General features: G+C 35.2%; 1 protein-coding gene across 4 annotated transcripts in view; it reads right to left on the bottom strand.

Annotated features, from left to right (window-relative positions):
- Window positions 1-1,944: 1,944 nt before the first annotated feature.
- The window catches only part of LOC113063935 (E3 ubiquitin-protein ligase NEDD4-like), a 70,361-nt gene continuing 59,103 nt past the window's right edge, over window positions 1,945-13,202 (bottom strand). For all 4 annotated transcript variants that reach the window (XM_026234398.1, XM_026234399.1, XM_026234400.1 and 1 more), the window contains 14 exons: window positions 11,710-11,764; window positions 10,071-10,129; window positions 9,359-9,424; window positions 8,825-9,054; window positions 8,520-8,641; window positions 8,302-8,372; window positions 8,048-8,143; window positions 7,881-7,954; window positions 7,628-7,688; window positions 7,414-7,473; window positions 6,245-6,352; window positions 4,474-4,570; window positions 4,184-4,256; window positions 1,945-3,766 (listed from right to left, as the gene is read on the bottom strand). In XM_026234398.1, the coding sequence (XP_026090183.1) occupies window positions 3,664-3,766; window positions 4,184-4,256; window positions 4,474-4,570; window positions 6,245-6,352; window positions 7,414-7,473; window positions 7,628-7,688; window positions 7,881-7,954; window positions 8,048-8,143; window positions 8,302-8,372; window positions 8,520-8,641; window positions 8,825-9,054; window positions 9,359-9,424; window positions 10,071-10,129; window positions 11,710-11,764 (1,275 nt within the window). In that variant the 3' untranslated portion in view covers window positions 1,945-3,663. The remainder of the gene's footprint in view (window positions 3,767-4,183; window positions 4,257-4,473; window positions 4,571-6,244; window positions 6,353-7,413; window positions 7,474-7,627; window positions 7,689-7,880; window positions 7,955-8,047; window positions 8,144-8,301; window positions 8,373-8,519; window positions 8,642-8,824; window positions 9,055-9,358; window positions 9,425-10,070; window positions 10,130-11,709; window positions 11,765-13,202) is intronic.

Below are 13,202 nucleotides of genomic sequence, written 5' to 3'. Positions count from 1 at the left end.
GAAAATAATCATTTAAGACACTTGTGAGATATAAATAAGAGTCAGACCACCCGAAACGCCTCTTTAAACATATGATCAGTGATTAAAATATTTAATATGGCTACACTCTAGGTCCCTAAAGCTTCTTCCATTCAGTTCCAGAATTTGCTAATATAATCATACCTAATTTCCAAGAAGTGTTGACAAACATACTTCAGTTAGTGGTGAAGCTCATTCTGTGTGTCCCGGGCTCTGATGTGATGTTGTTTGTGATTGCAGAAAGGGAGCACTTGATAAAGTGTACAGGCCACTTTTATTTGCTTGTCCTTGGGTCTGATAGCTGTCCGACTGCACGTGTGAATGAACGGAGTTTCCTTCACCGCTCAGCAGAGCCTCATACCATGTGTTTAGCAACATTCATGTAAAAATGAACATGATTTGACAGTAAAATTGTGCTGCATCAACTGTCCGGGAAACTAATATATAGGTTTTTTTTAAATAGTTTTGTTTAGTGAATAATCTAAGAACATTTTAATTGACATGTTAAACAATATGCTGTTACTATTGCGAGCTGCAACAACAAATGTAAAATATAAAGTAACATTTTAAAGATGTATTTTGGCTTGAAAAAAAAAGAATAAAAAGATAATATTGTTGCATAATAAAATGATTTATAATTTACATAAAAAATATACATTACATAAAAACAGATCACACATAAAGGGCTTTCTGCTCCCCCCCCCCCCCCCATTCATTATTTAATGAACTTTCTATTCATTAAATAATCATGTTCAAACCCCACCCCCAAATATACATGTGTGTGATATGTATGTATGTTTGTGTATATGTGTGTGTGTGTGTATGCATGCATGCATACATGCTATATATATATATATATATATATATATATATATATATATATATATATACACACACACACACACACACACACACACACACAGAGAGAGAGAGAGAGAGAGAGAAAGAGAGAAAGAGAGAGAGAGAATCAGTCCCTTATTTGACGATTATTTGAAGATTTTAGAGATGATTTAGGCTTGCAATGTTTAAGCATATAAAAGCATTAAAAAACAACAACATTGTAGATAAATCGACACAGCCTTGAACTACATTACAAAGATGGTTGCCAGATTTCACCTGGTTAGCTGTGCCTGCAGCGTTGAAACGGTTCAAATCAACAGAACATGTAAAACTGCATATCTGTAAAAACAAAACCACCAACAATAAAGGAAAATTATCAGTGCTCTTGTTTGCTTTTTGCTCGACTTCGGACAATCCAGTAAATGACCGAACACACTTTATCTCAACCTTCAGCTTAAACTGAAACCTAGAACAGACATGCATTTACAAATCCGTTTGCAAACAGATACAGAAGTAGAATTATCATGAATGTGTTTATCTTAAAATCAATAAATCCAAACCCATCTGATCTAGTTTTTAAGCTTTATTTAGTTGATATTCTGTAATTTACCGTATTTTCCGGACTATAAGTCGCACTTTTTTTTTCATAGTTTGGCTGGTCCTGCGACTTATAGTCAGGTACGACTTATCAAAATTAATTTGAAATGAACCGAGAGAAATGAACCAATATAAAACATTACCGTCTCCAGCCGCGAGAGGGTGCTCTATGCTGCTCAGTTCTCCTGTAGTCTACACTGAAAACATAGAGCGCCCTCTCGTGGCTGTAGACGGTAATGTTTTCTCTTGGTTCTTGGTTCTAAATAAATGCGACTTATAGTCCAGTGCGACTTATATATGTTTTTTTCCTCATCATGACGTATTTTTGGACTGATGCGACTTATACTCAGGTGCGACTTATAGTCCGAAAAATACGGTATGTTTGTGTAAGATAATGAAGTGTTTCTAGTGTCAACTAGCCAAACATTTCAAGACTCTTCGGATAAACCAGTAATACGACAGCACACCATTCCATTTAAATTCCATAAATTCCATTTATGAGTTTATTTTGAATGAAGTTATACGAATCGCAAGGTCTTGTGGTGAACAGGAACCAGACAGTAAATGTTCCTCATCAATAAAAAAGAACTGTCCCCACAAAATAGGAAGGGTCATTTATAACAATAATCATAATATTATCACAAACCTAGTGAGCCAAGCCGGCCGAAAAGTATGAGTGTTCTCTTTTCTAAAAGACTGGAAAAAAGAACAGAAAAAGAACCAGTTTGAAGTCTTAGTCCAGGCGGAGCTCGTTCCTACAGAGCTGATCCAGATTCACACTGAAGAACCAGACTGACTCCAGATCAGCTGTTGGGCCGAGCTGTGATCTGATATGTTAGCAGCAAGCTGATTATAAACAGGCGATATTGCACCAAGGAACTGAGCGCTTTTAAAAGAAAATAACAGATAATCAGAATCAAGTTCACAAAAAAACTAAAACAAACAAACAGGTGACATGACCCTAGGGTGATCAATGAAGTGGCCTTTTAGGTACAGTGGTGTTAGAAGAAACAAGACAAAGAAATTAAGACCGAAAGAAAAAGTTTTCATCCTGAAAGTCTACAAGACTTTTTCAGTGTTGAATCACAGCGCTTTTAAGACAGCTTCACTCTGTCACTCTTTAATACTTCAAACAGATTTAACATGTACAGTAAAAGTCCAATCACGTCTTTCCCCAAACAAACTCATTTACAGCATTATGAACAGGTATAATCATAATACAGATAAAAACGATACTTATTACAATTGAAGAAAACCCTCTCAGACTAACTCATTTACATGTCCGATGCATGTTGACTTTTCAATCTTTGCTCTCAACCAAGAAGGAGAATAGATTTACAATTACTACGTAATCATATCTAAACAAAATATACATGTTCATGCCAGTTTTCATAGCAATACAATAATCGTGTTAATAATTTTTTTTTTATTGTCTTTTTTGTTTTTTACCCACAATGATATGGATGTTAAATGGAATAAAGACAGGCCACTGATGCATTTCCGATAACATTGTTTAAAATAGTAAACCACATTGTTGGTACAAATATCTGTTTCCTCTGTAAGAATGATAACATTATCAGAATAACAGCGATAATAATAAACTATTAAAAACAATTCCTGTTTCTAGATAAAAAAATAATCCTCGATGAAGGAAGTAAGGAAGGGGGAACTTGGCATACTTTGCGGGATAAGGGAGGAAGAGGATGCACCCTTCATCCTGGCTGTGATTCCTAAGGTTATCTGGTGTAAGTAAGACCTGATAAGAGAGTTAATCGTTGCCTCTCCACTGAACTTATATTATGTTTGTGAAATTAATACAGAAATGGGATTTTTTTTAATGCTGTGTCAAGGCCACGCCCACTCTGAAGCCACACCCCAATACTGACATTCCTTATTTCCCATCAGTATAAAAGTTACCACGGCCTCAGAGCTGGATTTTAAAATGGAACGTGTTAGGAGAGAGCATGATTTGTGGGATACTGCAGGGTTGTTTGGCATTCAAACGGGTTCACTGCCAATGCTGTTCCAGCTAGACAGATCACATGCATATACTGTGCTGACGTCACACACCTGCAACCACTGGGATCCGGCTGTACAATGGCAACTCGAGAGTGTGTATATGTAGATATAGACGTGAGTGTGTGAGTGTTGTACATGTCTTTGCTCGTCGATTGCATTAGGAGATCGTGTGGATGTAAAGGGACTTCTTTAGTCGACCCCCTCGAAGCCTTGAGCGTTTTCCACCGCCATCAGAAGCTTCTCTCGCAGGTCTTCAAACGTCTCATACGTCGGGAGGTCCAGACGATTAAAGCTGCAATGGGAGAAAACATTATCATTGAGCTCAATTAGATGCAAAAACTATTGTTTTTAAATTAGAAGAGAGTGATGTCTTTTCCAAATATTCCCAACATTTTTTGGTATCTGTATTTTGGTATTTTTCAGTATTTTGGTATTTTCCCCCAATACTTAAGTAAAAGTAAATAAAATTAAAACAATTCTCTGGGAGGTGAAGGGATCATTTGTGACCCAGGACCACAAAATCACCCATACGGGTCAATTTTTTGAACTTGAAATTTCAGTCAAAATCAATAATTATGACCCATACAATGTTTTTTTTTTGGCTATTGCTAGAAATATACCCCAGCGACTTAAGACTGGTTTTGTGGTCCAGGGTCACATATATAGATGTGTGTGAGTAAATAAGCGGTCAAATCCCTTAAGATCTTACCAGGTGTGAGCACGAGGGAGTTTGTCAGGTGTCCCCCACTGCTCGATAGTAAACAACTGCGGCCCATTGGAGCCTGCAAAAGATCACGTGACTCGTCAAGGACCAATGAGGATTGGAGCCAATTCATTATACAAGTCTCAAAGGGAAAAATTACAAACATGTTAAATCGGCAAGAGAAATGATAGTACAATTCTACTGCAACGTAGATTTACAAAATACCACACATATATGTATTGTATTATATCGTATAATATTTGTATTGTATGTGGCACAGTAGAGCATTAATTTACCGTAGAGTTCAGCAAAGCCGTTCATTGGCACTCTGGATGTTCCAGTGACAAACTGCAAAAGTCGGATCCGTTTTTCTGCATCCATTAACAACACGGCCTGAGCAGAGAAGGAGAGAGACATAGTTAATACCAATAACTTTCATCTGTTTATACTAGCAGTAAGGAAAAGAGTTCTCAAAACAACCATGTAAGGGAACAAGGTAGTTTTTAAGGTAGTTTTTCCCTCGAAGTAAATACCCTTAGAATTCCATTCAAATAAGCATCAGTAGAAAAACTCCACTTAATGTTCAAGTTGACTGCATTTAGATGTGGTTGCTTGACTGGTAAAAATTAACTGTATTAAAAATTATGTTGAATTCTGTATTACTTTTTTTTAGTGTCTGGCTTTTTTCCCCTAAATTTATTCACAGAAACATTTGTGAAAGCACATGAATTTATGGGAAAATGCCACAAGCTGGGCTGCGGCTCAACATGTTGGAGCCAGGGGTCAAAGTTTGGGCAGTAAGACCCTGCTAGCAGATGCCATAACTACACCATTCTGTGGGAGGTAAAAAAAATCTTTATTAATCATTATTCAAAAATTAGTTTGACAGCTCAGCAACTGTGGTTAAAAAAAAAAATAATAATGTGGCTCTAGATGTTACAAACATCAGTGGATGTGCAGCTCTGATCTGACAGATTTAGAAGAAATTAAGTTGCTGGGTTGTATTTAAAGCACTAGCCAAAAATACATTGTATGGGTCAAAATGATTGATTTTTCTTTAATGCCAAAAATCATTAGGATATTAAGTAAAGATCATGTTCCATGTATAGGTAAAGATGAAGATTGCCTACTGTAAATATATATATATATATATATATATATATATAATATATATATATATATATATATATATATATATATATATATATATAAAAAAAAATTTGATTCATAATATACACTGCTAAGAACTTCATCTGCACAACTTTAAAGGTGATTTTCTCAATATTTTGATTTTTTTTTGCACCCTCAGATTCCAGATTTTCAAATAGTTGTATCTCTGCCAAATATTGTCCCGTCCTAACAAACCATACATCAATGGAAAGCTTTATTTATTCAGCTTTCAGATGATGTATAAATCTCAATTTCGGAAATTGATACTTATGACTGGTTTTGTGGTCCTGGGTCACATATAACACATCTGCTGCATATATGCATTGGACAGTAAATCTGTATGTATGTTTGTGTGTTAGTGTGTGTGTGTAGAATGAGCAAGTCTGGCTCCAGACTGCTGATAAGAAGTTCATAATGCACTCCGTGACTCTTTCATCAGAGTAAACACTCGATGAGCCTCACATCAAACAGACTTTGATCGGTAACTGCCCACAGTGCTCTTGGCATGGGGTCAGACACACTCATGCATGCAAAAGTTCGGACACACTTGACACAATTGGTTTCTAATGATCTTTAAAATCTTTTGATGTAAAGGTTTGTTTAAACTCCTGAAATTAATTTGAAAGAAAATATGCATTCATGACTAAATAAAAATGTCTTTGCAAAACTATTTATTAATTTTTTTAATGAAATTCATTAGTTTGAGGAGATCATCCCAGGATGCAAACTTGAATTAATTATCAAACAACTTTTATTTCATTAGTTCATTATTATCATTTGATAGTTCAGATGACTTAACTATTGTTATAAAAAACAAAACAAAGCAATAAACATGAATGAGTAGTTGTGTCCAAACTTTTTGCACACAAAACACACAGGCTACATGCTTCTCCATACCTTCCAGAACCACTGGATTACAGGGTGATTAGGACAGAAGCCATTCTTATAGACGGTGTGCTGCCTCCAGTCATTGACATCCACGTCACCCAGACCACACATCAGCAGCTGGACACCGAGAACACAGCACACACAGAACAAAATCAACTACTGCATTTCAGAAAGCATTTATATTATATATACACACACACACACATTCACATTATATATATAAATAAAGTTTAGAGTCGGTTTGATTTTTTAAATTAGTTTTTTTATGTCTCTTCTGCTCATCAAGGCTGCATTTATTTGATCAGAAAGACAGAAAAATATTGTGTGATAATAGTGTGAAATATTATTAGAATTTAAAATAATGTTTTCTGTTTCAATATACTTTAAAACAATTTTCAGCAAAAATATAATTTCAGAATTTTTACTTCAGTCTTCAGTGTTATATGATCCTTCAGAAACTATTCTAATATGCCGATTTGGCACTCAATAAAAATGTCTTATTACTATCAATATTTAAAAATATAAAAGTTGTGCTGCCTAATTTTCTTTTCTTTTTTTTTTTTGTGAAACAATAATACATTTAACTTTTTGTAACATTTTTAAAGTATTTAGTGACCCTTTTAAGTGTTCTTGCTTAATAAAAGTAATAATAAAAATAAAACAAATCTACTGACCCTTAACTTTTGAACAGTTGTTTGTATGTGTGTGAGAAGTATATATAATAACTTCTGTATATTATTGGTGTATGGTACCCCAAGAGTTTTATATAGTGCCTGTGGTGATAAAATTTTCTACAATACAATTTTCGTAAACTTAAAAGTTCTTTCTAATTTTTTTATTTGGAACAAGAAATAAGATAATTGATAAACTATAAATCAGATATTAGTACAAAAACCACTTAACACTGTAGAAATCATGCAGATGAAACATTGCAGTATAAATAGTACAGCAGTCTGTTTTTTATTAGTTTATTATTATTTGCCACAATGATTGGTTTAAGTGTGGCTTTCCATTGATTATGCAAACAACAACCTGAACAGAAATGCATTGCTCTGTGCTCATGTGAGAAGAGCCAATTCATTCAACCAAATACAGAAATTATTATTATTATTTTTTTAATAATTCTACGAAAGTTTTGGACATGGATGATTTAGAAATAGTATGTGGTAAGTTGTTACCTCCAGTTCGTTTTCATCAAAAATCTTTATCAAGTCGATAGTAATAAGTTCGGTGAAGCCCTGTGAAAGAGATATGTGAAACATGATTAAACCATTGCATGTCAATAAAGCATGTTTGGCATGTAATTGTAAGGAATTAACTTCTGCTACCGCCTAGTGGCAATAGCTGGAACTACATATAACTTGTTATCATGTGGGGGATTTGATCATGTACCTCCAAAAAGGCATTCATCTGTTTCTGGACCCGGTTCACAAATCGCCACTGAATCACCAGGCTGTGCAAAAATAAAATATATATAATTACATATATATTATATGTATATATGTATGTATATATATATATATATATATATATATATATATATATATATATATATATATATATATATAAAGGAAGATAGAAAATATTTTGTTAGTATAAGATACTGTATGTAGTAATTTACAAACAGAGCAAGAGAGCAACTCACTCTATGTATTCTTTTTTGTTGTCATTGGTTATAACCATCTCTGATCCGCTCGGCTTTAAATCCACCTGATATGTCTAGAAATATTAAACATTTTACAATTACATTTTCTCATTTTAAATGACTCCCACTTAGACAAAAACATACATTTAGACACATAATGCTTTTACCTGTCCAAAGTTGTCCTCATCAATTGCGAACCGCAAGTCCAGTTCTGTGGGGTCGTTTTCCAGAATCCACTTGAGAGAGTTGTAGTATTCACTGTCCTACATGACAAACAGAAATGCAAAACAGGTCACACTAACTTCAAGTCACTGCCTTTAAACAACAGATTTCAATGAGAATTCTGTTTTATGAGGTTTCTGAGTTCTATCTTAAAATTGGTGTGTGTGTGTGTGTGTGTGTGTGTGTGTGTGTAACGCACCACTGACTCCATATCATTCAGTGTGATCTGTTTGCCCAGCATCATTTTATAGAACGGTCTGATGAAGAAACCTGCAAAACAAGAATGCATTTCTGTTTGTAACAGGGGAAAGCAACTGCATGTCAAACCAAACCAACCAAACAATTATGAACCATAAAATAGAGAAAGTGTCACATGAAAAAGCTTCTGATCAGCTCTCAGATAACAGGCTTGTGTACCGTCTAACAGCTTTCCGTGATAAACAGCCATGCCAGCCACCCGACCGATGAACTTGAAGTATGAGAGGTGATCCTCATTACAGAGGCCAGAGTTTGAATTGATCTGAAGGGTGTAGTTATCTCTGTAGACAGACAGAAGGGAGACGTTAAACGAATGAGTGTCTAATGAGTGTACAGACCAGCTCTGGAACACAGTAAACACTTACTTTCTTTCTTTCAGAGCAACAATACAGATAACCAGACAGACAAAAGATGATCAAACTTGACAAAACACAAAACTAGTGCACAAACACATGGACACTTACGTGGCCGAGTACTCAAACAGCCCATAATAAGGGTTAAACATCTCCTTGGAGAGCAGGAAGAACCATTCTCTGGCCACGCCCCCATAGTCCAGGCCTTTCTCCGATTCAAACTCGATCCACAGACGGGCCTTCAGATTGTCGGGTTTCTTCAGGGACATGATGCGTCTGTACGACTCCTCCAAGATGTTATTCCTGTGCAGCTTCATCTCAAAACGGTTCGGAATATCTGCCTGTGGGGGGAGAGAGATTCAAGGAACGTACAGATGCATGCTGGAATTCATGTTTGGATGATTAAAATCACAAAATAATAACCTGAAGCTCACGACTAGCTACATTTCAACTTAATATGAAGGCTGTAGACGACAGCACTGTAAACTAATGCGTTTCTGTCATGTGAAGAACTATTTAACTGTAAAAAAAAAAATGAAGGAAAAAAAAAACAGATTCACACGGAATAAATGAGAGTGTCTAGGAATACAGTATGTGACAGGAAAGAGCTCACTGTAATGTCTCGGAAAACGCTTCGTTTCTTACCGGCTTCTTTAACTTCTTTCTGAAGTAGTCATACTTCTGCTTGAATTCTCTGGAATAAGGCACCGCCTAAGAGAAGACAAAAAAATTACAAACTGAATACAATAAAACTAAAATTCGGTCAGTTAGGGGGACTTGTACCAATGGACAATCAAGAAGGCAAACATGAGTTTAGAAATAATTAAAAATGTTTTCAAAAGAACATCAACACACACACACACACACACACACACACGTATATGTGTGTGTATATGTAACTTGATGTTTTTAAAAAGGCCTCTATTTTTCATTGTGACATAGCTTTTTTATTTTAATCTACTGTAAAAACAAGTATTTTTTATGTTATAATACCTCTAATTTAATCAATAAAAAATAAATAATAATAATCCTATAAAAATATTTAATGTAATACAATAAAAAATGTATACTGCAGTAATGAGGATCATTGTGAAAAATTAGAATTATTTATTATTACTACTATTAATAATAATACTAATAGAATAGTAAAACAATCTAAACTAAAAAATTAGACATTAGACATTAAAAATCTGTCATTTTAATGGTTAATTTTATATTTTTTTCCTACTCCTGACAAATCTCCTTGTATTCTCTATGATTTTTTTTACATTTTTTAATAACAAAAAGCCACAAGTGTTATAGGAGAGCAGAGACAGAATAATAGAAAGATTGTGACAGAGGATAAAAGTACACTCACAGGTCCAGTTATGGCAGGACTCTGGAGGCGAGGGTCTTCCCACTGCGTTTTTTTGGTGTCTGAAGGAGAAAAGAGGAATTTTATAAGCCTCATGTTTTCATTGCAATTTGAAACAGATTCAATTGACAGAAAACTAGCTGAACTTTTTAAAGAAAATCTTTCATTTAACAACCCTTTAATGTGGTGGTTCAACATAAATCAGTGCACACACCACTGGACCTGGCAAACACTCGAGGTCATTTGTGAATGTGTGAAGCTGACAAACAAAACAGGTGTATATCGACCACAGCAGCAAACTCAGCAGTGCTTAAACACCCCTGTGTTGTGATGGACACTGAGGGCATGTCCCAGTTTAATGATGCATGAGTAAAATGAGCTCACAACTTGTATTACCATAAACTTCTAAATAGATATTGATCACACAGCACAGAATAAAGTTACTGAGACAAAACAACAAATAGGAACTTGAGAGCATATCTGTGAATGAAACGTGAATTACTGTTTGTGTAAAACAGAAGGCAGCTGGATTATAGTTCCCAAGAGAACACCGCAAAACTATGCTGGATTCCATCTAATCTTAAAGCAAAATAAACATTTTCAAACTCCAAAATTGAATAAAAACATCTGTCCAGTATTTTCTTCACAGTATTAAAGTATGTTTACAGGCATGCAAAGACATTCAAAATTAAATTAAAAAGGAGAGAAAAGTTTTATTGCTATAACATAATTTTTTTTTACCGTATTGTCTGGAATATAAGTCACACTTTTTTTCATAGTTTGGCTGGTCCTGCGACTTATAGTCAGGTGCGACTTATTTATCAAAATTAATTTGACATGAACAGAGAGAAATGAAAAAATAGAAAACATTACCGTCTACAGCCGCGAGAGGGCGCTCCATGCTGCTCAGTGCTCCTGTAGTTTACACTGAAGACATAGAGCGCCCTCTCGTGGCTGTAGACGGTAATGTTTTCTCTTGGTTCTTGGTTCTAAATACATGCGACTTATAGTCCAATGAGACTTATATATGTTTTTTTCCTCATCATGACGTATTTTTGGACTGATGCGCCTTATACTCAGTAATTTCTGACCATATAAAACCGAATGAAATTATTAATTTTTTGTTTTCTTTTAAATATATTTCAAAATTTATTCAAATAGAAAACAGTTCTTTTAAGTGATGTGTAAACATATACATATATATAGTATTTTAATTCTCTGTTAAAATTAATTGTTGTCAAAAGTATAAAATATTTAGAATACTTTGGAAAGGAAAATTAAAAGTAATTTTAGACTATAAAAATTTGAATGTGTTAAAATGTTTTCAATAACTTAAAATGATTATTTCACCCAAAAATGAAACAAAATTAAACAAAAGAAGATATTTTGAAAAATGTTGGTAACCAACAGATGACGGTCCCCATTGACTTCCATAGTGCCCCCACCACACTATGGAAGTCAATAGGGATCGTCATCTGTTGATTACCAACATTCTTCAAAATATCTTCTTTTGTGTTGAACAGAAGAAATAAATTCATGCAGGTTTGGAACAACTTGAGGTAATGAATTCACCTGAGTAAAAGTCACTATAAAGGTTTAAATTTGTTTTCTGCTTATTCTGTCAATTAATGAGTGTCCTTACTATGGTCGATGTAAAAGGTTCTTCCGTCTGCGTGCACTCGTTCCTCCCACCCAGGCTGCGAAGAATCAGAGAGAAAGAGAGACATTAAGATCAGACAAAACAACCAGACCTGATACACCACTGATACATCAACACAACATCTGAAACGGATAATGTGATGGCAGGAAGGAACAGAAAGATATGACGATTCCTCAGTTCAGTGTGCGAGAGCTTCCACTAGCATGCAGAAGAGACCTCATTTATTCACTCTCACTCAGACAAACACACACACACACGCATTCACATACTGCCCCCTCTTTTGAGAGCGGAGACCCTCGAGAGCTGCAAACCCACATTGATACCAACATCACAAGAAACTGTCAGGCCTGACAAAAATCACAGCCAGGGATACACATCCAAACAGGCCAACAATTCATAACCCACGACATCAATGGAAGCTGTCTGACGACCCACACACGGGATCCGGAGAGGGGACAAGACCTCCGTTTACGACCGAGAGACTGTGAGCCAGCACTGAAGACAAGCGCTCACGTGCTGAACGGGCATCAGCCAAAACTGGCATTGAACGAAGCACAGGATGCACACTGTGCAGAGGTGGAGGATGACGGATGGAGAAATGATAATCAACACAACCAGATACGAGATACGTGCAGGGAGAAAGATGGTGACAGACAGGAGAAACAGAGCTCAACAGACGGGTTCTGAAAGTAAAAATCCAGTTTAGGGTCGCAGTGATGTGTGTCTTTTAAAACACACACCTACCAAGAGTTTTGCAATGGTAAAGTAATGATATATGCTAGTGTAAATTCTAGAGTCTGCGTAATTCTTGCTGGGTCACAACCCAAAACCCTATATTTTGTTGAAAATCATTCTGCCACTCATCCAGCATTTGACCCAGTCATTAATCCACGTGTTATGCAGAATGTTCTTTTGACTTTTCTTGCTGTTTATGCATTTAAAAACCTAAAAAAAAAATCAGCCACTGGCAATCAGGCAGGGAAGCAGAAACTACGTAATATTAGCTATTTACCATTTTAATTAATGTAGCACTAGACCATAAAAAATAATGACAATAAAATACATTGTTTTTTTGTACCTGATTATCAAAAAATAAATAAAAAATAAAAAAATCTTTGAAACAGATGTTTTGATTTAAATTGTTGGTTTGGTTCAAAGCTTAAAACATAATATTCTGAGATTCCTATGAAGAAAATGAATACATTTCAAAAATACTTTTGAAAATAATAATAATAATACTACTACTAATACTTCTCAATATTGAACTCTATAGAGAGCTGAAAGCACTAAGAAAAAAAACAAACCTTACCTAAAAAAGAAATCAGAAGAAGAAGAACTGACAAAGACAGGAAGTAAAAGTGAAAGTAGGAGTAAAACAAAGGCAAAAGGAGGGACAGTCATCCATGCCAGCAATGATAATAAAGGTGGAGAGGGCGGCCAGGCTGGTGGGCAGGCAGGTAAACACACAGACAGAG

This window comes from Carassius auratus, chromosome 46 (genome assembly GCF_003368295.1).
Source record: "Carassius auratus strain Wakin chromosome 46, ASM336829v1, whole genome shotgun sequence".
NCBI lineage: Eukaryota > Metazoa > Chordata > Actinopteri > Cypriniformes > Cyprinidae > Carassius > Carassius auratus.
Note: the sequence above shows the minus strand (reverse complement) of the source record. Positions and strands in the feature narration are given on the sequence as shown.